Source organism: Acanthochromis polyacanthus, chromosome 10 (genome assembly GCF_021347895.1).
Source record: "Acanthochromis polyacanthus isolate Apoly-LR-REF ecotype Palm Island chromosome 10, KAUST_Apoly_ChrSc, whole genome shotgun sequence".
NCBI classification, from domain to species: Eukaryota; Metazoa; Chordata; class Actinopteri; family Pomacentridae; genus Acanthochromis; species Acanthochromis polyacanthus.
Window position 1 is genome coordinate 26,452,659 of NC_067122.1, and position 20,514 is coordinate 26,473,172.

At 40.7% G+C, this 20,514-nt stretch overlaps 3 protein-coding genes across 3 annotated transcripts in view; 2 read left to right on the forward strand and 1 right to left on the reverse strand.

Moving 5' to 3' along the window:
• cyfip2 (cytoplasmic FMR1 interacting protein 2) overlaps positions 1 to 5,457 on the forward strand; it is a 29,439-nt gene extending 23,982 nt beyond the window's left edge. Inside the window, 9 exon segments of the mRNA XM_022206839.2 lie at positions 662 to 756; positions 1,698 to 1,742; positions 1,744 to 1,797; positions 1,799 to 1,938; positions 3,216 to 3,226; positions 3,229 to 3,323; positions 3,325 to 3,363; positions 3,465 to 3,519; positions 3,522 to 5,457. Coding sequence (XP_022062531.2) covers positions 662 to 756; positions 1,698 to 1,742; positions 1,744 to 1,797; positions 1,799 to 1,938; positions 3,216 to 3,226; positions 3,229 to 3,323; positions 3,325 to 3,363; positions 3,465 to 3,519; positions 3,522 to 3,631 — 644 coding nt within the window. The 3' untranslated portion in view covers positions 3,632 to 5,457.
• A 5,003-nt stretch (positions 5,458 to 10,460) lies between these two features.
• hmmr (hyaluronan-mediated motility receptor (RHAMM)) lies at positions 10,461 to 18,055 on the forward strand. The gene is given in 20 exon segments (XM_051954442.1): positions 10,461 to 10,593; positions 10,797 to 10,841; positions 10,844 to 10,903; positions 10,994 to 11,079; positions 11,192 to 11,269; positions 11,637 to 11,825; positions 11,957 to 12,043; positions 12,137 to 12,248; positions 12,356 to 12,421; positions 12,679 to 12,752; positions 12,838 to 12,908; positions 12,991 to 13,358; positions 13,451 to 13,599; positions 13,704 to 13,939; positions 15,170 to 15,370; positions 15,465 to 16,187; positions 16,277 to 16,349; positions 16,953 to 17,129; positions 17,246 to 17,408; positions 17,532 to 18,055. Coding segments are annotated over 20 exon segments (3,021 nt in total). The 5' UTR covers positions 10,461 to 10,547; the 3' UTR covers positions 17,549 to 18,055.
• Positions 18,056 to 18,203: 148 nt separating this feature from the next.
• On the reverse strand, positions 18,204 to 19,474 carry insb (preproinsulin b). Its single transcript, XM_022206846.2, has 2 exons — positions 19,192 to 19,474; positions 18,204 to 18,489 (listed from the first exon to the last, which is right to left on the reverse strand). Exons 1-2 carry the CDS (start codon positions 19,379 to 19,381, stop codon positions 18,344 to 18,346), a joined length of 336 nt encoding a protein of 111 aa, XP_022062538.2. The 5' UTR covers positions 19,382 to 19,474; the 3' UTR covers positions 18,204 to 18,343.
• Between the last annotated feature and the right edge of the window lie 1,040 nt (positions 19,475 to 20,514).

Here is a 20,514-nt window from a genome sequence, read left to right on the forward strand (position 1 = left end):
TTGTCTGAAAAGTATCCAAAAATTCAGCAAAAAATTCCCCAAATTTATAAAAATTTGCAAAATCTTCAGGAAGAAAATTCCTTAAAAGTGTCCCTTAAAAGTGTTATTTTAAAAAATCCCCAAATTTGGCAAGAAATAAATTTTTTTTTTTTTAAATCTAAAAATTATAAAATTTTTCAAAAAAAATGAATAAAAATCTTGCAAAAAAATCCTAAAAATATCTAAAGTGATTCCGTGCATATCAGTAAAAATTCAAATATTTTCTTTACGAACAATTGGGTAAAATCAACCATTTTTTTCACATTTTAAATTTTAAAACGGGTCAATTTGACCCGCAGGACGACACGAGGGTTAAAACAACATAATTTCAAGGTTGTTTGACTTAAGATATTTACAATGCATTCTCGTAAAACAAGTCCCTCAATCTTGCTGAAATGTCACTTCTTAAGTAAATTTTTCTTAAATCAAGTGGGATGAGATATTTTGACTAAAACGAAGAGAAATAGACTTTGTAAGATTTGAGTTTTTGCAGTGTATACAGTCGGCTTCGAGGCAGCAAATTAAAGACATGAGTGGAAACTGGATTACTCATCGTTTGGAATATGGGGAAGTTTTGTGGGAGCAGCTGACGTGTGTAAGTGAAGCTGTTGGTGTGATGCAGAGGGGAGAGCGTCTGGAGTGAGGATGAAGAGGCTGGAAGCGAAGTACGCCCCTCTCCACCTTGTGCCTCTAATTGAGAGGTTGGGAACCCCACAAGTTGAGTTCAGCACCATCTTCATTTAAGAACGCCGGCAGGCATGAAAACATAAAAGCTGATCCCTTATTTCATGGGGTATTGTGTTACAGTATGTGCTGCGTGTACAAAAAGAAAACACATTTAACGTCTGAACCCCAAGCTCTGTGTGTTGCCTGTCACTTTTTTCCCCCCCTGTGGTCTCGTTTTTTTACTGCAGTATGAAGTCTTGCACCTCAATGGAAACAGCACAACCATGGTTAGAAGTAGAGAAAACTCAGTATGTCTTTTGTGGCAGCAAAACAAAGTTATATCACCACAAATAAAATTGGAAAATACTTGATCAACACAAGCAACGTGTTTCCAAGTGTTACCAACAGTGTTGCTTTGCATACTATAGATATTTTGCGGCCTACATTTTAAATTTGTTACCATCCTTGTCCTCTGTCTGCTCGTTGTAAACATTGGCCTGCAGTTCAGCTTAGCTCAGCTGAAAAAACCCTCAAGTTTAATGACTAGACAGTTTGTCACACCAAATCATTCATGGCTTCTCAGCTGCAACATGGAGCGCAGATTTGTATAAAATAAAATCTGGTGATACAAACTGTTCATTTTGCTTTTTTTTTTTTTTTTAAAGATGTCAACGAAAGTGATTTTGGTCAAATATTCTGGTTTTGGACTTAGATTCAGTTGTTTGGGCAAATTTGGGGAGAATAGTTCCTGCTATACAATATAAATAAAACCCAAAGTGACAGATGATTAGTTCAAGAATGTTGGAAAGTTGAAATTCCAGTTTTTGTAATTTCTTGTCTGATAAACAATGTAATTTCGACAATTTCAGGAAAAAAACACAATCATGCCTTTCAGACCTCCTGGTGGGCTTGGGGTTTAGAGAGTTAAAAATGCATTTTAATCATTTTTGTTGATTCCATAGTTAAGTATTGTGGACTTTTCTTTCTACCAGCAAATTGCCATTGCTCGCGAGGGAGACCTGCTGACCAAAGAGCGGCCTGTGCTGCGGCCTTTCCATGTCCGAGGTCATCCTAACGCGCATCCGCAGCTTCGCTGCAGGACGGGGTGTGGCGTGGGCCTCCACCCACCAACGGTGTGATGCATGTCGACGAGTGTATGGAGTTCCACCGCCTGTGGAGTGCCATGCAGTTTGTCTACTGCATTCCTGTGGGCACGCACGAGTTCACAGCAGAGTAAGTAATGTCTGGCTGGGGGGTCTACAGTAGGTGTGCGCTCGCATGAACTGGGTATCAAATGAGGTAGAGCAAAGCAGATTGTTGTGATTTTGGTGAAAAATGGGCTTTACTTTCACTTTTGCCTCAAAGGAACCTGGGTGCTTCCTCCCACGGTCAAAATCCATGCATAATAGGTTAACTGGTGATTCTAAAATTGGCTAGATAGGTGTAAGCGGTGAGCATGCATGACTGTCTGTTGTCTTATTTTTGTCCTGGTTTGGCGATTTATCAGGGAGTAAAGCAGGTATACCGAATGGATAGATGGAATCAACATCTCCGTCACGTCCTTTTCTGGAACAATAAAATTATTGTTATATATAATTATTAAAATTTTCATTCCACAGTCAGTGAATGTGTCTAAATTGGTGTCACAAATTAACATTTAAAGTGTCTAAAGCATGAGTGCTGGTGAAGCGATCTGAATTTATCTAGAATGAATGATTCCAACATTATCTGTTGTCCTCAAGCTGCTCTGTATTGTCTGAAAAGATTCCCGCTCAGTTCATTAAGTGCCTGCAGCCATGTGAGGGCAGTCGGACAGATATGTTTACAAATCAACAACTGTCATCCACTCTGTTTATGCTTATTATGTGGTTAAAACTTATTCTTATTCAGAAAAACTTTGTTTTCTTGTGGGAAGCTTCTCATTAAAACAGTTCATTTTTTTGTCGTTTCTTCCTTTCACTTCCTTTTAGCAAAAGTGCAGTTGTGTTTATACTGAAATATTATTGTGCAAACCTTGTTGTGAGACATTTTACAGTGTGATGCGACCATTTGTGACGTGAGATGCAGCTGAATTATCGACCTGCCTACCCGCTGTGCACTAGTTATTGTGCTTGCGTGATTAAAGTAGTGCCCTGAATGTGGTTTTGCTAGAACCGAAAAAGACACCACGAGAAAATACAAGAACGGTTAAAGGGAGCATTTTTTCAGTACATATAAATGTTGCAGACTGCTTTACATGGCCTCTACTTCACGAGGAGGGTCAAAAATAAATATGTAAGGAGAAAAAGTGGAGTTGTGAATGTGGCCACACTTAAGATCCAGACAGGAAGCAGTTTGCGTGTCATGCTTCTCCCTTCTGTCGCCGTAGCAGCTGATAAAACAACTAAAGGGTATTCTTTGCATCAAAAGTGGCGAGCTGCTGTTGCACAATTCATAATGCAGTCTTGTCACATCTTCGTATGTCTTGTGCCCTGCTTAATGGAAACATAACTCCTGTGTTGTCCCTCCAGGCAGTGCTTCGGGGAGGTCTGAACTGGGCCGGCTGTGCCATCATTGTCCTGTTAGGACAGCAGCGTCGCTTGACCTCTTTGGACTTTTGCTACCACCTGCTCAAAGTCCCAAAGGCAGGACGGCAAGGACGAAATCATCAAAAATGTGGTGAGTATACTTTGTCCGCTACACATTTTTTAAACGTTTGGCTTGTTTTTCCTGCAGCCATATCAGTAATATATCCCTCTTTACTTGTTTTCCCTCAACAGCCCCTGAAGAAGATGGCAGACCGCATCAGAAAATACCAGATCCTCAACAATGAGATATTGCCATCCTCAACAAGTACATGAAGGCTGTGGAGACGGACAGTTCCACTGTGGAGCATGTTCGCTGCTTCCAGCCACCTATACACCAATCCCTGGCTACCACCTGTTGAAAAAGACCCTAACAAATAGTGCACACACACAGACACACACATCCCCACACACACACATACTCTGAGACACACACATTCCCCTTAGCTGTGATGCTAATTTCTGCCTCTTGCTGGTCTATGAGAGGTATAGGTTGCCACAATGGATCCACTCTGGCTGTAAGAATCCAAAGACAAATCCTCTTAAACTGTTCTTCTATTTAAAAACATGACTGTCTTTGGATTCTTCCAAAAAAAAAAAGTGGACCAGACCAGAGGTGGCGGTGTATATTCACACCTTTTTCTTTCTTTTTCTTTTGCTCTGTGTGACTCACACTCAGACTCATGCATGCCTTCTCTTGTTCCTTAAAATGCACACCCGTGTGCGTTGGACCACAGACACAGATGCCAAAAGAGAATCTCTATCCTTACAATCTGAAGCCCTATTTGGCTGCAGATATTTGAAATTACAGCCTTTCAGAATTTGCAATCATGAGCTGAGGCAAAAAAAAATCTAACAAGGGTTAAATACTATACTAAATAGTGCAAGAAATGACTAATTTTCTAAGTTATATGAAGATCTTTTAAGTGCAACATGGTGCTCTAAAGTGCTCCTACAGCTACTAACAGTACACGTACAGGCACCAGTGCACCTGTGCTATCGCTATGCGTGTCCCCTATTAAGACCCAAACTTGTCTGTCGTGATACATTTCAATCTCTCACTCATTTGTATGATAATCTGGTCTCCCGTGTCCATGATGCATAGTGTCTGTCATGATGCATTGGAATACTCTTATTCATTACTTCTTCTCCACCTCGCTTGCTTTCAAAGAAATTGAGGTACATTGCAGTTTTTGATTTGCTTTTGTTTACCTTAAGCGCCCCCTGTCTGGTTTTCTTGCCACCGAACACTTTTTTTTAATTATTATTTGGTACTAGTACCACTGTAAATTTCACTGTTGAACAAAGTGAAGTGTTGAGTGTTGTAAGTGTTTTTAATTATTAATATTTTTATTTACACATCCTTGGTATACTTGCCTCTCTTCTATTGACTGGAAACCTCATCAACTGTTTTATTTTCCCCGTATTTTGTCTGTTGGAAAGATTTTTATATTCTATACATGAATACAGTGATATTATTTACAATTTGGGAAAAAAAAAATCTGAGAGTTTAAAAAAAACAACACATGAAACACGATTAGAAAATACCTCTAGGTTGTATAAAGACAGTGCTGTACTAGATTAACATGTTTTGAGTGTGAATGGATGATGTTGGTCTAGCAGACCTATGAAATACTCCACGTACAATAAAGGAGATAAAATGTCAACTAAAATGTCAGTTATAATTAAAGGGCAGTTTCCTAAATATAGTCAGTATTTACCATTGTTGGACTTTTGCTTTAGATTTAGCAGTGTTATCAAAATATGCAAAATTTGTCCCTATTTTTTTCAAACAAATGAATTATTAAGAAGTGACCCTCCCCTCAAAGAGCCCTGTAATCTTTTTTTTCTGCTCTGTTTTGAATGAAGAAAGTTTCTTTTGTAACTCCAGTGTCTTTTTATCATATTTATTCAACTCCAACTTATTGTTCATTTAAAGGTTAATCTAGTAAAAATGAAGGTACCAATGTATCATCTCGAAACCTTAGCATGGCAAATGTAATTTATTGTCATCAATGGCTCCATTTGTGACATGAGGCTTTGTTTATGATATTGTTGTACAAGTGACCATGTTTTGAAGTACAAAAAAATGGAGAAAAAGAATATAAAGTGTACAACAATGGTCCTGCAAAGGATTTGAAATTATGTTGTATTTCCATGAAATAAAAATGTTTAACTGAAAAAATAAGTTGTATTTAGGACATTGGTTTTCAGTGGGGTCTGCCTGTAAGTGCAGCATTAAATAGCTTCCGTATATATAGAGATCAGCTGGATCCATAAGGCCAAGGAGGGTTGAGTGTCAGAAAGAAAATTTATGTGCAGTTGTAAGTTCATGCACTCTGGGCTTTGTACGGCAAACTTACTGATTTTTTTTGACAGAATTACCGTAGAATTTGACAGGTCCAGGCCAATATGCCAATAAAGTGAAACTAAGGAGATATCCCTTACATGACTTGCATACTTGTCAGTGTAGAGATAGTTTTAAAATCCAATTTTCAGTCAATGTCATTTAACAGTTACACAGATATTAAAGGTCTATATTTTTCACATTCTTATGTACACTGAACTAAAATATAAATGCAGCATGCAAATGATCTTTTCTGACTCAGAGCAAAAGTTAAAAATCTCATTACTCTGCCAATGAACGCGGCAGAGTTATGTGACGATTGGCGTACATTTGTCCCTCTGTTTGTCTGTTCACAACATTACTCAAAAAACGGACTAATCGATTTGGATGAAATTTTCATTGAAGGTCAGAAATGACGCAAGGACCAAGTGATTAGATTTTGGCAGTGACGCGGCTTACAGTCTGGATCCACGGATTTGTTAAAGATTTCTGAATCATTGCAAGATAGTGACACTGAGTCACTGTAACTATGACAACAAGTGAACACTACGTCAGCTGCCTGCTGACGATCACATGATTGCGATCGGACTACAAATGCACCGCTGCGGACTTATTGGGACTTATTCGTAGGAAATCATACAAAGACAGCAGCCTTGGCAGAGCACTGTGCTCTCTGAATGCTTTTCTTGTTTTTATTGTTATGAGAAAAGGGGTCAAATTTAGCTAACCATGCAAAAAATAAATTTTGGGCTGTTAATTTGTGACAAGCCCGTAAGCTAATCCACACTTTACTCAGGTGTTGCTTTAAGAAGTAGTAGTCACATAGTGAGTACTACACAGAAACTCTTTTGACGAAAAGGCAACCTAAAAATCCAACGTTATGCAAGTGACACAATTCCACAGATGATAAATGAAAGACGAGCATGCATGTCAGTGAAGGACATAACCAGGCACTTGAATGTCTGCAACACCACCATTTGTCAACTAGACCAGCCCTCAGTCGATGGCAGAACCACGCCCATGAACGGACATACACACACACATACATACTTACCCAGCCAGCCAGCCAGATACCGAAGCGAATTCAGTAACTCCGCTGACGTGTTCGTCAGGCGTGGTTTACTAAGAAATAGTTTCAGAGAGCATGGTACGACAGTTGGTCTGCGACATGATGCTGTAGACATATGCTTTTGACTATGTAATCCTCTCCCCCAAAATGTCCATAAAGTTCTCCAAACTCTTCAGAACAACTGGAACAACTTTCCACAAACAACAGGACAACCTTATTCTCTCTGTGTTGCAGATGTGTGACTGGTTATTAACTTGTGATGTCCTGTCAATGACCCCACCATCAAGGTGCTCTATATCCAGTGGCGTATCCAGGACTTTTTTGCCGGGGTGGCCTTGATGGGACACAAAGCTAGTGTGGGGTGGCTATGGCATAGCGGAGTTTAATGTCATGTACGCAGCCGACCACAGTTCAAATCCCAGTACTTTGCTGCATGTGACATCCCCTCTTTCTCCCATGATTTCCTGTCTCATAAGTGTTGAATAAAGGTGTCTATTCTGGTTTATTTTTAAATTCCATTTCCCATTATTACAGTCCTCAATTTTATCTGGTTATTTTAACTACTCTAAATCAGTAAAATATGTTCAGGATAGGGTACAAATTTTCTAAGAGCCATTTCCTTGGATTAAAGTCCTCATCTCTTCACAAATTAGATTAGATTAGCAAAATTCAACTGCTCTCAACTCATCCTGTAGAATAACATTATCAGTCATCAGCTCATCAACTGTGTCACCTGTATTGTTGCTTTACTAACTGAAGCGCCATCTTGCACCAATTACTGCAGTAAGTTGCTAGGAACGCTAGATTCATAACATTGAATTTTAAACAAAAAATTGTCTCAGATTAGTTATTTCACCGGTAAGCAGCTGTGTAATACACAGGATGATGTAGAGAGCTGGTTAGATCATGGGTAGAAGCCAGACACGGAGCTGAGGGGTTCTATCCGTCTTCTCAGCGTTTATTTCACTCTAGCTATGACAACCTTGCTAACAATATATTATTCCTTACATACATCTTACATGTGAAAAGTAATCCCACGAGCTCTTGTTTCCTTACAGTGCTCATTAGAGCATCCATAGGCTGAACAGAAGTCCGGCATCTAAGTGTTGAGTGGCAAAACCAGCATTGTAAAAAATATCCGAGCACCTTGTATAGTAGTACACGTGTGACGTTTCTATCATTGATTGACAGAATTCTCTTGTTTCTCGTGTTGACGAACTGACCAACCATGGCATAACCACCATCTCAGAAGTGAGGGGGACAATTTTTTCAGAGCGATTTATCATTCTCTTACATTTAATTGCACCGTCCTTAGTGGCTAAAGTACCACACAATCCCTAACAGCCACAGTGCAATACCAGGGACCAACTAGGCTATTCTTTAAACTATAAAGTATAAAACTTTAAACTATAAAATCTAAAGTTTTAGTGGCCAAACTCTAGTTGAGTTGACAACAATGTCCCTTGAACATCTACTGGACGAGTAGCCAAAGGTGCCAAACACTGAACATGAATGACAGCACTGCCTGGTTTCTCCCTGCAATAGATATCTTATTTTCAGGAAGTTATAATCTCTCCTTACCTGTAAAGACCCTACATCCTTGTCCCTGCTGCTGGCCTCTGATCCATCTCCTCCCTGACTCTGCTCTTCTGTTATGGCAATAAACATAAAAATGTGGTAAGAAAATTCTGAAATAGCATTAGGAAGAGTAAAACTTGCAGTGGAATTTAACCTCAAAATCACTTTAACCCATAGATACATATTTTTTCTCAGCCACTTATATATTTTTTTCATCTCTGCAGACCCTGCATGGTCAACATTACTGCTGGCCGCCGCCTCTGGTCCATCTCCTGCCTGACTCTGCTCTTTGTTATGGAAATAAATCATTAAAAAATTTGAAAATCAAAATTCTGAGATAGAATTAGAAAGAGAAGCAGTAAAAATAGTTGTAAATTTAACCACTTTTATACCATAGATAGCCTATTCTTTTTTCTCCTCCCTGACTCGCCTCTTTTGGGACCAAAAGACTTAAATACATGGAGAGCAATTGTGAGCACATCTTCTGCCCAGAAATGAAAGAGGACTGGGTTTATTCCAAGAATAAACTAATTAGCAGTAATGTAACAGAGGCAACCACATTTAAATTATTAACTAGCTTAACATATTGATATATTGCCACGTTTTACCTTGTCATCATTTAGCTAACAAGTCTAACATTGTTTGCATCCAACAAGGTCACACAACTTACACGGTTTGTTTGGAAAGAACTGTGTAAAGTTTTTTGCTTCTTGCTGGCTCTGGCTGGTTTGCTAAACATTACTCCAGACGCACGTTCAGCACTGCTCAGCACAGCAGCACGTCTCCTGTGGAACACCTGCGTTAGCATGCGCTCATGGTGCATTCAAAGACGGCTCGGGAAAACACGTTACTGGATGCTAATAACGGGTTTAGCTGTTGTAACGGCTGAAAAAAGTGCGGGGGGACAGATGTGGAAAGTGCGGGGGACATGTCCCATGCGTACCCCGCGTCCGTTACGCCCATGTGACCAACTACCTATCAGATCTGGGGTGGCCGCAGGGGTGGCCAATGAGATTTCAGGGGTGGCCCCGGCCACCCCAGGCCACCCCCTAAAATCGCCATTGTCTATATCATTTCTAATATAGAGCATACTTGATTCTTTCATAACATTCATTCCTTTTGTAGTGATGCTGTGGTTATTCCCCTATGTTAAAAATGGATAAATCCAAATGGCTAAAAGTTATTTTAATATTAAATGCTGTCTTTATATTTTAAAAGGATAATATTGAAATGCTAGTTTTCTTTTGGCTGCACAGTAATGTAGTGGTTAGCACTTTTGCCCTGCAGCAAGAAGATCCCTGGTTCAAATCCCAGCCTGGGCCTGAGATCTTTCTGCACGGAGTTTGCATGTTCTCTCTGTGCATGCGTGGGTTTTCTCCGGGCACTCCGACTTCCTCCCACAGTCCAAAATATGCTGAGGTTAATTGGTTACTCTAAATTGCCCATAGGTGTGAATGTGAGTGTGATCGTTCGTCTGTATATGTAGCCCTGTGACAGACTGGCGACCTGTCCAGGGTGTCCCCTGCCTTTGCACAAGTCAGATAGGCTCCAGCCCCACCCCCCACCCCCAGGGCCCTAATGAGGATAAAGCTGTGTATGAGATGGATGGATGGATATTTTTCTTTTGCTGCACATGTTTGGAACTAAGAAAAACATCTGAAAAAAAATACTAAAAATAGAATAAAAACAATTCATTCCAACACACATAATCTTTTAATGTTTGATTAGCAAAATGGAAACTCTTTCTGGTAGGTGCATTAACAAGAATGCCTGTTTAGAAACTGTTTCCACAATATATATTCTATCATTCACATAACTCATATATATCTTTTCAGTGATTTTAATTAAATACAGTCACAATTTGGAATGAGATGTGTGCATTCGTTAAAAAAACAACAACACTTGCCCACTTTTAGGCACATATTTCAAACATGCTGTATACATAAAAGCTTGGATTACTCCACACAGGATCAGTGGGTAAATATAGTTTATAGACATTAGTGTGCACCCTATTATATTTTAAATGATACAAATTTACACTCAAATTCAGTTTCGAGTCTACAGTTAGTTACTTTTTCAGTAAAGTCGAGGGTTTCTGTTAAAATGCAAGGAGTGTACGAGTCCCCTAATCCAGGACTGGATTCCTATTGGCTGTACGTACAGTACGTATGACGTATTTTGAAATTCAAGCGCGGAGCGTTTGTTGTTGTGTGTCATCAGGAGCTGCAGTGCAGCGTTGGCGAGTCTGTTCTGAATAAACCTTAGTTGTTAAAGTGAATTGAAAATGTCTTTTTCAAGAGCCCCATTGAAGAGGTTCAACGAGCACGTAGGTGAGTAACGTTTAAGCGTGTAGCGCTGGCTATATTATCAACTCATCAACGGTAAGTAGCTTATGCTAACTGACGTACGCAGCTAATCCCAGTGTGGTCCCGAGTTAGACTCGTTTAAAACCTGTCAAACAAACAAACTAGTAAAAGTTGACATTTAAGCTATAAAGAAGTATCGTTAGCTAATTTTGTGCTGTTATTCGAAGGTTGCGCCCCTCCACCGGGGTCCTACGAGGTCAGACCAGGGGACCTGAAGGAGCTGCGTCCTTCGACAAATCCGACCGATTCAGACCTGTAAAGCAGGTGAGGGGGTGTGTGATAAACGCACTGCAACAACAACAGTTTTATCTATTGTTGAAAACATAAAATCTTGGGTTGACATTTTCTTTATTTGTGTCTCCAGCCGCTGGAGCTGCTCTGCCACCACCATCGCCTTCCAGAAACGCCCTGGTGTCTCCTGTCCGTAGGACTCTGTCGGTTGATGGTCTTGTAAGTTCATAGTTCAACATGTCACATAAATCACGCCGTTCAGATGATTCTGCTGGGACTACAGATGCTTCCATCATTAAACTGTACCTCTTTATGTTTTGCCCAAATCTAGGTTGAAGGGTCGAGCGTAAAGAAAGAGAAGAATGGCATGACTTTCGAGAGGAAGCAGCAGAAACTGCTGGAGAAAGAGGTACACTTCATTGAAGAACATTTGTGCTGTTGATTTCCCACAAATGCAGGTGTCTCAAGAAAATGTATACACCTTTTAGCGGCTGATAACTAGCTAACCTCACACCACTAGATTTCATTTTATGAGGATATCTAAAAGACAAAGTCTATGCAATGAAATTAAACAAATTATAATAAACACCTAGTTTACAATTATTTAAAGTGTGTATACATTTTTTGGGACACCCTATCTACAGTATTATTGCTAGTCTTCTGTAATAAGAAGCTTGTGTCGTATAGTTGTCACTGTAAGCAACCGACCTTCAAATTCTTAGTGTTTCTGTTCCTGCAAATGTCAAACCTCTGGCCTGAGCTTGTTTTCTTTCCAGATTCGGTCCCTGGTGCAGCAGCGAGGGGAACAGGACCGTCGCTTGCTGGGCCTGGAAGAGGAGCTGAAGAAGGTGGAGGCCAAGCTGCTGGCTGCAGTCAGGGAGAGGACAGGCCTCTCTGCCAATGTCACTACACTTGAAAGGCAGCGAGCTGAGCTCAAGAAAGTCAACGAGTTCCTAAAAAACAAGGTTTGCTTCATTGTGATACTCATATCTAGGCTTTACTTTTTAAAAGAAATTGTTCTTAAATATGTGTAAATCAAATGAGTCATAGATGAAACTTTTCACTTCATTAAAAGTGTGACTCCACTTTTTTTTAGGTTTCTGCTGATACTACAAAAAAGAGAATTAATTCTCTCACAATGGAGTTGATGGAGGCAAGAAACAATTTGGATGCTAAAAACAAGGTATGATTTATTCTTCATTGCTTAATCACAAAGAAATGAGCTCTTCTTTAACCACAGATGGTGCTTAATTGTATTGAATGTTTTTGTATCCAGGAGTTGAGTGTACTGCAAGTTAGCACTGACGGTCAGCTGAAGGTGTTAGAAACTGACCTTCAAGCTGCCAGTACTACTGCCACTGCACTAAAAGACAGGAATAAAGACTTGGGTAAAACCTTAGAATATATATTCATAAATGTCATGGTGCTACCAGGAATAAAACTGTGTTTGGTAACATGTATAATTCAAACAATCTTGATTTTTACCCTTTTGTAGAGGACCTTCACCATGTGACAAAAGCCCAAAATGAGGAGCTGGAGAATGAAAATGTTAAGTTACATGGTGAGTTCTGTGCATGGCTTGTTGTTGACTTTACCTGAGTTGAGCCATAACTTGAAGAATAATGTGCATTTTTAGCATTTATGGCATAGTGACAACATTCCCAGCCTCTGTGCAGTGTCCTTTGCACAAAGCATGCATGTCTGTACTATTGACCTTGATTTACAAAGACCATCAGAGTTATAGGTAGCACAGTTCCTGCTTCTGATTGTGGGTTTGTTTGCATGTACTACCAGCTGTAATTCTGTGTAATTTTCCAGCTGTAATACAAGAACTGAAAGAAGAGATCAAAGTATTACAAGGATACCTGGATGTAGCCAATGACCAGATCCAGGTAAAAGCTATACACATTGTGTCTAAAAAAGCAATTGTTACTTGTGTTAGGCGTGTAGACATGTTTGATCTGTTTGTTGTTGTAGGATCTTCGTTTGCAGATTCAAGACAAGACGCAAGAGAACACCGGTACTGGTTCTCAAATTGGGACACTGAAGTAAGAAAGTACTCGATGCTTCCTCCTAACAAGGCTTCTCTCAGCTAAATGCCATGGCCACTCATTTCTCCATTTTCCACAGACAACTGGAGGCTGAACTAGAACAGCACACTACTGAGCTGGAAACCATTAAAGATGTGCTGAGACAAAAAGAGGGGGAGGCCTACAAACTCCAGCAAGAGTTGCAGGCATCAAAAGATGCTTTACACGAAGTGGAGAACAGATTGGAGAACCAAGAGCTGGAGCTTATAGCTTCACAAAAGTCAGTGAGTGACATGGAGAAGCAGATAAAGTTGGCCAACCAAGAAGCTAAAGACTCTCAAGCAACAATCCATCAGCAGGAGGCAGAGCTTGTCAGACTGAGGGAGGTGCTCAGAAGAACAGAGAAGGAGTTGGATGAGAGAGTGGCCCACCTAGAACAGAGATGTCTGTATTCTGAGGAGGAGAGAAGTATGTGCATCCTGATCCAGTAACTTTGTTCATTTCAAGTGCAAAATAATTAAAATTTGTAGTGTATTTATTATCTGTGCGTTTGGTTTTAGGCAAGACTCAGGAGGAGGGGCTGAGGAGAGTGGAGGAGTTGAAGGTGGAGCTGAACCAGCTAAAGGAGACTAGAAAAGACGAGCAAAAGAGACAGATTCAGCTCCAGCAAGAGCATGACACACTTATTGAAGAACTTTCAAAAGAAAAGGTTAAGCATACGTTTTTGCCTAAAAGACAGTCTTTTAAAAAAAAATATAATCCATATCGGTGCATTGATGTTTAAGCTCTTGGTTGCGCCTTTCTTGTCTGCAGGCTCTCGTGGACTCCCTGTCTGTGCTGGTGGAGCAGGAAAGGGAGGATTCTGAGGAGCGACTGAGACAGCTAAAGGAGGAGCTGGAGGAGGTGTTGGGAGAGCTTGCTGTCATGGAGGAGCAGGAGCAGAGGAGGCAGGAGGTGGCAGAAAAGAGTCAGGAGGCCCTGCAGAAGCTGCAGGAAGAGAACAAGGAGATGGAGATGCAGCTGAGTGATACAAGGGCAGTACTGGAGAGGTGAGCAACCAAAGAGAAACACCCTGATCGTGAAGGTAAAACATTAACCACAAGTTGTCGGCGGGGGTGGGATCTGAATATTCGGATCTCAAAATAAATATTCGGATCTCACCATAACAACCAAATATTCAGATATTCGGTTCCAGCCCTACAAGAGTCATACTTAGATTAAATAAATTTGCAAAACAACACCTTTTCATTTGTTGTTACTGCCTGCATTTTATTATTAAGACTCACAGGCAGCGTTTCCCAGCATCCATCTTAAGTAGAGAACAATCATTGTGGTAGCCAGTCCGTCAAAGGTATGACACAGTCAGTGGGTCGCTGTCTATTTTTGTTTATGACCAATTTGAAGTTTGCCAGTCACCTCACTGCCTCACTATTGTCATATGAGGGCACTCGGTGGGGAACTTGTTCTCTGCTTTTATTAGACAGTGACGAGTGGAGACTGACAGTTCAAATAAGGCATGGGATGTTTGGCGAGTGTCATGCCACTGTTTTGTAAGGATTCATGTGTACTGTACCAGTAAGGCTTGACCTAATTATCATTTCATCTGTCAGTTATTTTCTGGTTCATATGTAGTGTTGTTTTTCTGTAAAATAGTCAAAAATGAACATTGCTTTTTGTTAGGTCCAACCAACTGTCCAAAACCCCCCAAAAATAGTTTACTGTCATGTGTGACCAACAAAGGAACAGATTGTAATATATGAGAAGTTAGGAACAAAATGTTTGCATTTTTTTTCCCTTGTAAAATGACTTGCAATTTCACTCAATTGCCAAAATAGTAAAAATGTGTCTTCGTACAAAGGCAATGTGAAACCATAGCTCTGTTGTGTAATTCATCATCAAAGGAAGGCTTGTCAAGGTCAACATTACTCAAGAATTTGTATGTTAATTACAACAAATTGTCATAGATATGTCTACTGGGATAACATAATGAATTATATGCCAAGGTTCAAAGGTGAAATCTGGACAGACATGGATGCAAACTGCAACTACAGCTGGAGGAGGCATGCAACCAAAAGGCAGAAACTTTTGTTAGTATAAGCTATAAATGCTGTGGCAGCTTTGACAGGGAAACGTTTAGCTGCATAGACAGAATTCCAATTTGTATGCAGAAACTCATTTAGCAAGATGGAAGTATTTCTTGATGTTGCCATGTCAGTTTGATTTGTGTTGGCTTTAAATGTAATATTGTCACTTTACAGAATGCTTGTTTTGATTTTCAGCACCCAACAGGCTCTGAAGGGAGCAAAGGGAAAACAGAGAGAACTGGAAGTGGAGGTGGAGAGAGTGACCCACCAAATGAAGGAGGCAATGGACAAAATGATTGAACAGAAAGAGGAGGAGATCAAGAAAGCAAGGGAGTCATTTGAAGACCAGCGGGGGAGAGAGTTAGCTGAAGCGAGACAAATGGAGGAGAACTCGAGGTATGCTTAAAATTCACGATCAGTTTGTGTTCAAATAGTTGCCATGCTTCCTCATTTTTTAATATATATAATCTCTTTGTCCTTGACTTGGTAGAATGGTCCTGGAGGTGCAGGCTCGCCTTGCACAGAAAGATGAGGAGATGAAGGCCACAGAGACGAGACACGCTGCTCAGATCAGTCGGCTTCAGCAGGAGCTACAGGTGCAGACAAAGGAGAAAGAGGAGGCACTGGGGCAACTAGAGGAACAGAGAGGTCAGAGTGTAACTCAGCTCCAAGAAGAAAGGGAAAAGGCCCAGAAACTACTGGAGGAGGTCAGCAAGGAAAAAGAAGAGATAATGGAACAGCTCCAACAAGAAAGAGAGGAGAAAGTTAAGATTCAGACAGCCTTCCAGGAGGAAAAAGGAGCATTAGAGGTTGAAAGGAAAGACCAGCAGCAGGTCAGGTCAGAGGCGCTCCGACTACAGGCCGAGCTTGAAAGAGCAGAAGAGGACAGGAAGAGTCTGCTGTCTCAAGTAGAACTCAAAGACCAGGTCATGCGTGCTCTTGAAAATCAACTAAGCACAGCTGAGCAGGACAGAAATGAGCTTCGGTCTCGCCTGGATGAGGCTGAACAAGGTGTGAGCTTCCAGGCCCAATTAGACCTTATGGAGGACAAGACACGGGATCTGCAGCGCGAGTTGGAAGAACATCGACAAGACAGACAGACTCTGAGAGAACAGGTAGAAGTTCTGACTCAGGAGAAGGTTACACTGCAGTGGGAGATGGAGGAGCAGCGACGGGAGCTTGAAAGACAATTAGCTGAAGCGCAAGAGCAGAGGTGAGCGGTACTGGATTTGTTTAAATGTGTTATCTGGAGAATATTTCTTAATATTTGCAGATTTTATTTTATCATTCCTGTCTTCTAAGCTCCCTACGTTCAGAGACGGAGCGCTGGAGGACACAATATGAAGAGCTGTTTGCTAAAGTCAGGCCGTTCCAGGTCAGTCATTTTCACATATGAAATCACAGAGTAGCCACATGAGCTTTCATTTACGCTGTACTAATCAATTTTATGTTGACAGTGGACAGAAATTACTGAGTTTATCGTCAACAGTCCTGATAGAAATGAACCCACAGATAACTATCACCTGTTCCTGCAGTTCAATTCAGGTTTAGAGAATGTTTTTCAGTGTCTCTTGTTGTTTTGCTTTTAAAGTCTGTAAAAATACGTCTTTCATTCCGTGTCATTAACCTTAGTTTTCAGCCCCAGAGCTCCGATTAAACCCACTTTACTCTACCTGCTCAGTGCTAAATGGCTGACAGATGTAGTTGGCGCCTAAATGGAGAAAATAGTATAGCATTTAGTAGCTAAAAGGACAGATATTTCCCTCAGATGTGACTGAAGGCTTAGATCTACGTTAATCAGGTTGCCACAAATGATCCGACTGAGTGCCAGTGTTGCTAATGCATTCAAAATATTAATTATGTGACGCAATACCATGTCACTGTTGTGTTTACAGATAAAAATGTTCAATTCATGCTAGTTAAAGTTAAATGCAGGAGTAAAAGCCTTCTGAATGTTTATATTGATGTGTGCCCCCAGGAACAGCTCAATGCCTTCGCAGCAGAGCGAAATGCACTCCTTAATGAGAATGGGGCAAACCAGGAGGAATTAAACAAACTGGCTGACGCTTACGCTCGCCTCCTGGGGCACCAGAACCAGAAGCAGAAGATCAAACACGTGGTGAAGCTGAAAGATGAAAACATCTCCCTGAAACAGGTGAAATGCAAAAGCGGCACCGCCTGCTCTCCAAAACAAACAACACATTTTGGTTCAAGTTCGAGCGTTTGTACTTCATCCTCGTTTTTTTTTTTCCTTCCTGCCTGTGTGTGTAGGAGGTGTCTAAGCTTCGTTCTCAGGTGAGCCGGCAGAAGAGTGAACTGGAGCAGCTGAAGTCAAAGCTCCCTGGTGCTCCTCGCCGCAAGTTTGATCCCAGCAAAGCCTTCCAACATGACAAGGAGAACTGGCAAACTGAAACCACAGAACCTCTTAAAGAAGGTGAGTTTTGCACTACAACACCTTGGACCTGTATAGAGCCAGTACTGTTAAGGATATGATAACAATCAGAGCTGTTTTTACAGAGGCATTTACAGAATTCTGATTCTTTCTTTATTTTGTTAGGCAACCATCATGTGTAATGGGACTCTTCTAACAAACAAGATGGGACGGCTAATGGGATGACAGATTACACTTTTAAGGCTTGGTGTTTTTGGTGATGTTTAGTCAGTAATTTATAATTCTTGAAGTCTAAACTGTACTCCTACATACTGATGTTTTACATCCTTTTGTTTTTGTCTGTTTAATTTTGTTAAAAGATGTGTTAGAAGCAAAATGTGTGTGGACAGCAGCAGTGTGTAAAAATAGTGAGGAGATGGATAGATGCAAGTCCTAGGTGCTTCTAAACAAAGATCAAAAGCATTATTAGCATCCAAATATAAAGTGCATTTCATTGTTATGTGAATTTGATCTTTTTAACCTACCGTACTTAAACATTTAGGGAAGCAGGACCTGTAACTGTTAAATGTGGGATAACTCTGAAGAAATCTTCATTCTTTTGTAAATAAAGACAGATTTTAATAACTTTTTAACAGAAGTATTACTGACATTTATGTTCTTACCCAGTGTTAAAATAATTTCTATATGTAGAGCCTTTTTTTTGCTTCGTTCGTCTCGGCCATGTGTGTCCACAGCCAGTAGAGAGCACTCTAGGACTGCAGCCACAGGTTGGCACACAGCAAAAGGGTACTTGCAACCCACGCCATATACCAACGACAAAGAACACACATTCACATCTTTGCAGAGGAGCCTTAGGTTATGGGTCATGAAGCTTTATTTCCTTCAGTTGATAAGACATAGCCAGCAAGTATCAGGCCAGAAATTGACTTCGGGACCTTTTTACAAGCTATGAGTGGTGCTAGTTGTGGAGTGGCGAGTCACTCGCAGTAGCCCTCCAGGTGGTAAATGCTGCATGGCTTATGGCAGCACTGCTCCACGATGCCTCTCTTCACCTTGGGCTCATCCCGGCCAGACAAAGCCCTCCACAGCCGCTGCTCCTGTCTGGCCCTTTTAGACAGGAACCCTTTGAAGTGGAGAAAGTTTCCATAGCCCTGTGTTAAGTCCTGCTGCTTCTGTGCAAACCTCCAGTTGCTCAAAATACCATTTACTGTTCACACTTTAATGGAGACTTAATGGCTGGTTAATCTGATCTCCCCAATCCATTTAGTCTTGTTAGTCTCTACTTCAAGAGGAGAAATGATGGACTTCCAACAGAGGCATATCATAGCTTGCACCCCTCATGTTAACTTCAAAACATCAATAGAATGTTTGAGGCAGAAGATCCAAATAGTGCGTTTTGGGAATAACATAACATGAGTGACTTCACAAGGTTTGTGATGAATGGATTTGACACATCATAGATGTTGAAAGCAACAATAAGAAACCCAAAGCCTGGCCACACGACTAAGCTCAAATGAGGCCGGAGAGAGGCTTTGCACACTAATGATGGTTCGGACAAATATATAGATCCAGCTCTGTAAAGTTTTCAGCATGTTGTCCCTAAACATTTTTCCTCCAGCTAGTATCCAATTTGGCATTTTCATTAGACTGAATCTGAACTTTGAACATGATGTGCAGAGACTGTGGAGACACAGAGCCAGACTGGGGTCTTGGGGTTATGTCATGCTGTTCCTTTCTGAACTCCCTCCATCGAGAGGTCAATTAAAAGTTATTGTGCACAAGTCAGACAAGTGAGAAAGTGTTCCCAGATTTAATGCGGCCTTACCGAGCAGATGTTCCAGATCCCGCTTCTGGTTTCGGTTGGAACTGTAATAAAATCCCCGTTCTCCACACACAAAGTAGAGGGCATCCACCAGGTGGGAGCCACACAGGTGCTGGACGGGGTCCGAGGGCACCCCTGGAGAGTAGAGCATCAGCAGTAACAGCATGGACGCCGTCCATTGTACCCTGGCCATAGGAGGGAGACCACTTGGAAAGAGCACAAAAAGAAAGTTTCACACAAAATAATAAATAGCTGATCAAATAGTAACTATAATTTGAACGTGAAGCCACTTGTAAATGCTTAATAAGGTGAGGCCAGATGAATGAAAGCTGGAGGATTAAGTGATGTTCGAATTTGATCAGACCTTTCTTGATGACACTCAGGCATTATAAGACCACTTTCTTTTAATAACTTTAGTTATATTTTGCCTCGCGCCTGTGAAATTCAACCAGATTGCTCCAAGCCCAGTATAATTGCACCGAGACAACATGGAGGGCACATAGCAATACCCCTACTCAAAATAAAGGCTTTGAAGTGAGTAGAAGACTGAATAATTTATTCTTTCACTAGAAATCAAAGGCTAGGATGAAAAGCCACGGTGAAACAAGGTCTGCAGAAGAGCCATTGTATGACATTTGTCTTGAATCTCAAAATCTTACAAATTAGAATGAGCCTAAGTAAGATTATAGAAAATGAGTTCAAAAATAACAGCTTGATGACTGAGGTCGTCTTCATGCTGTTCTTCACAGGTTGTAATATAGACATGATGCTACATCTGATGGCGAATTTAATACTTTTCAAGTTGAAATCGACCCGAAAACTGTATTTTTGTATTTTGGTGTTTGACATTTCATAGTTCATATTTGCAAACAGCATTTTAGACATCAACCATCCATTATGTTTAATGTTATTTCTACTCAGCCCCTACTAAAGTAAATTGAAAATTGATTTTATCTTGATTCCCTTGGCTTTACTTCTATCCCCAGTTGAGCCTTGTTTTCTAGTAGTAGCAAAAACTAGAGAATACCTTTGCCCCAGAATCACCAATGGAGATATTGTCAGTGTCTCTTCAAGGTCAGTCCCCACTTTGCTCTCCAGCTTAGCAGTTGCAGTGCTTAAGAGTGGGAAAGATTTGTCCAAAGTTACAGTACTGTTATTAGTGTTATTAGTCAAATCCCATTTGTGATGGATGTTCTCCCAGGTTTAAAGTTCAGCTCCTGTTTCAAGGTGAAAAACATATTTAGCAGTCATTTAGAAACTATATAGACCTTTTGTGGACATCTTATAGTGCGCTGCAGATTATTGGATTGAAAATGAATCATTTTA

What these genes read in the sequence shown, in the direction of transcription:
- insb (XM_022206846.2), bottom strand. Translation starts at nt 19,381, where the DNA reads ATGGCCAGGGTACAATGGACGGCGTCCATGCTGTTACTGCTGATGCTC. An exon ending in GGATCTGGAACATCTGCTCG is followed by an intron (nt 18,490 to 19,191) that starts GTAAGGCCGCAT and finishes TCCACTTCAAAG; the next exon opens with GGTTCCTGTCTAAAAGGGCC.